The sequence below is a fragment of the Acanthisitta chloris genome, unplaced genomic scaffold (assembly GCF_000695815.1).
Source record: "Acanthisitta chloris isolate BGI_N310 unplaced genomic scaffold, ASM69581v1 scaffold38567, whole genome shotgun sequence".
Taxonomy (NCBI): Eukaryota; Metazoa; Chordata; class Aves; order Passeriformes; family Acanthisittidae; genus Acanthisitta; species Acanthisitta chloris.
The window spans coordinates 145-1,539 of NW_008682705.1; the positions used below are offsets into that span (position 1 = coordinate 145).

General features: G+C 41.4%; 1 protein-coding gene across 1 annotated transcript in view; it reads left to right on the forward strand.

Moving 5' to 3' along the window:
* The first annotated feature begins 218 nt into the window (after positions 1–218).
* ABCC10 (ATP-binding cassette, sub-family C (CFTR/MRP), member 10) overlaps positions 219–1,395 on the forward strand; it is a 15,975-nt gene continuing 14,798 nt past the window's right edge. The window contains exons 1-2 of the mRNA XM_009078622.1: positions 219–379; positions 1,321–1,378. Coding sequence (XP_009076870.1) covers positions 219–379; positions 1,321–1,378 — 219 coding nt within the window. The remainder of the gene's footprint in view (positions 380–1,320; positions 1,379–1,395) is intronic.

Below are 1,395 nucleotides of genomic sequence, written 5' to 3' on the forward strand. Positions count from 1 at the left end.
ACTGCTAACTAGCATTCAGGCGTTTACTTCACAATATGATAGCAAGTGCACAATAGCAGGGCTTGGACTGTGACCCAGGAAGTTGCTTCTAGCTCTGCGTTAATTTCCTATCACAGTCTGTCTTGGGATTGGGGCTGTAGTTCTTACATTTTGTACCTCATGCTGTTTTCTCTTTACCCTAGGACCTCCTGTCTCTCACACTGAATTACCAGCAAAGGATGGAGAACATCCTAGCTGGTTTGTGTGGGACCAGCCCAGAAGATCCACTCCCTGTGTGGGTTCATGGCAGCGTTGGCCACTGCTTTAACCAGCTGACATTAAACGTGATTCCTCATGTGATCCTTGCAGTGGTCAGTGCCTGCTTCCTCGGCACTCCAAGGTATGACAGCTGACTTCTCTAGCTCTTGATTATTATTCAGGACTTGGAGGTGGGGTGGAAAGGCTGGAAATTATGTCCCCCTGTAATGTACTGAATATGTAATTATAGAAGGACACAGTATTATAATGCTGTTCTATTTGTCAGCATCCATCCTAATTCAGAGTACGGTGTACAGAAAGGAATCCAGAAAGAACAGAGGGGATAGTGAGCATAAAATCTCAGAAAGTAATTCAAAATAATTTCAGTGAATGGGGATTGGGAAAACTGGGAGCATGCTGGGAGAGGATATAAGTCCAAGGTGGGACAGAAGATGTATATAAATTAATAAAGGATTCAGAGAAACCAAAAACTGTTTTTCTATTAACCTTCTTCTGAAATTCATAAACATGGCAACATTCACTGGTACTGAAAGGTCACAAATGATAATGAATCAAGTGATAATGAAATGTTTGTTGAGCAACAGGTTATAGATTTTACATACCCAGCATCGCTGAAACCAACAGTGACAAAAATGTTTCTAGACAAAATATCACACAGACAAGGAAATCAAGGATCAGAGATGTGACACAGAGAATTTCATCATCCAGAATTTGGGTTAAAGAGGTTAAATATACTTTTTTTTTTTTTGCTGTTGATCCTCAAGGATTGGACCTCTGATTGGACCACCAAACATCACAGTTTGCAAACAAATTTTTGTAGAGAAATGCTATTCTTTGGTGGCATCCCAATCTCTGATATTGTTCAGAGACTGAGCTATATTGAACTGATGTAGTTTAGCAAGTCCTACAGTCAGAAAAAGTTACAAATCTAGGGAGGTGAATCCAGAAGGTTAAGTAAGAGTGCACGCATAAATGGGGAGAAGAGAGAAAGAAAGGATAGTACTGACTGAGAGGTGGTGGAATTTCAACTATAATTTTTTTCACTGCTCTTTCCTCCTCAAGGTCTGGCTCCAGTGTGCCTCACAGGCCAGGCTGGGGATGCAGAATCGCCACCTCCTTCGTACTTGCTGGCCTATT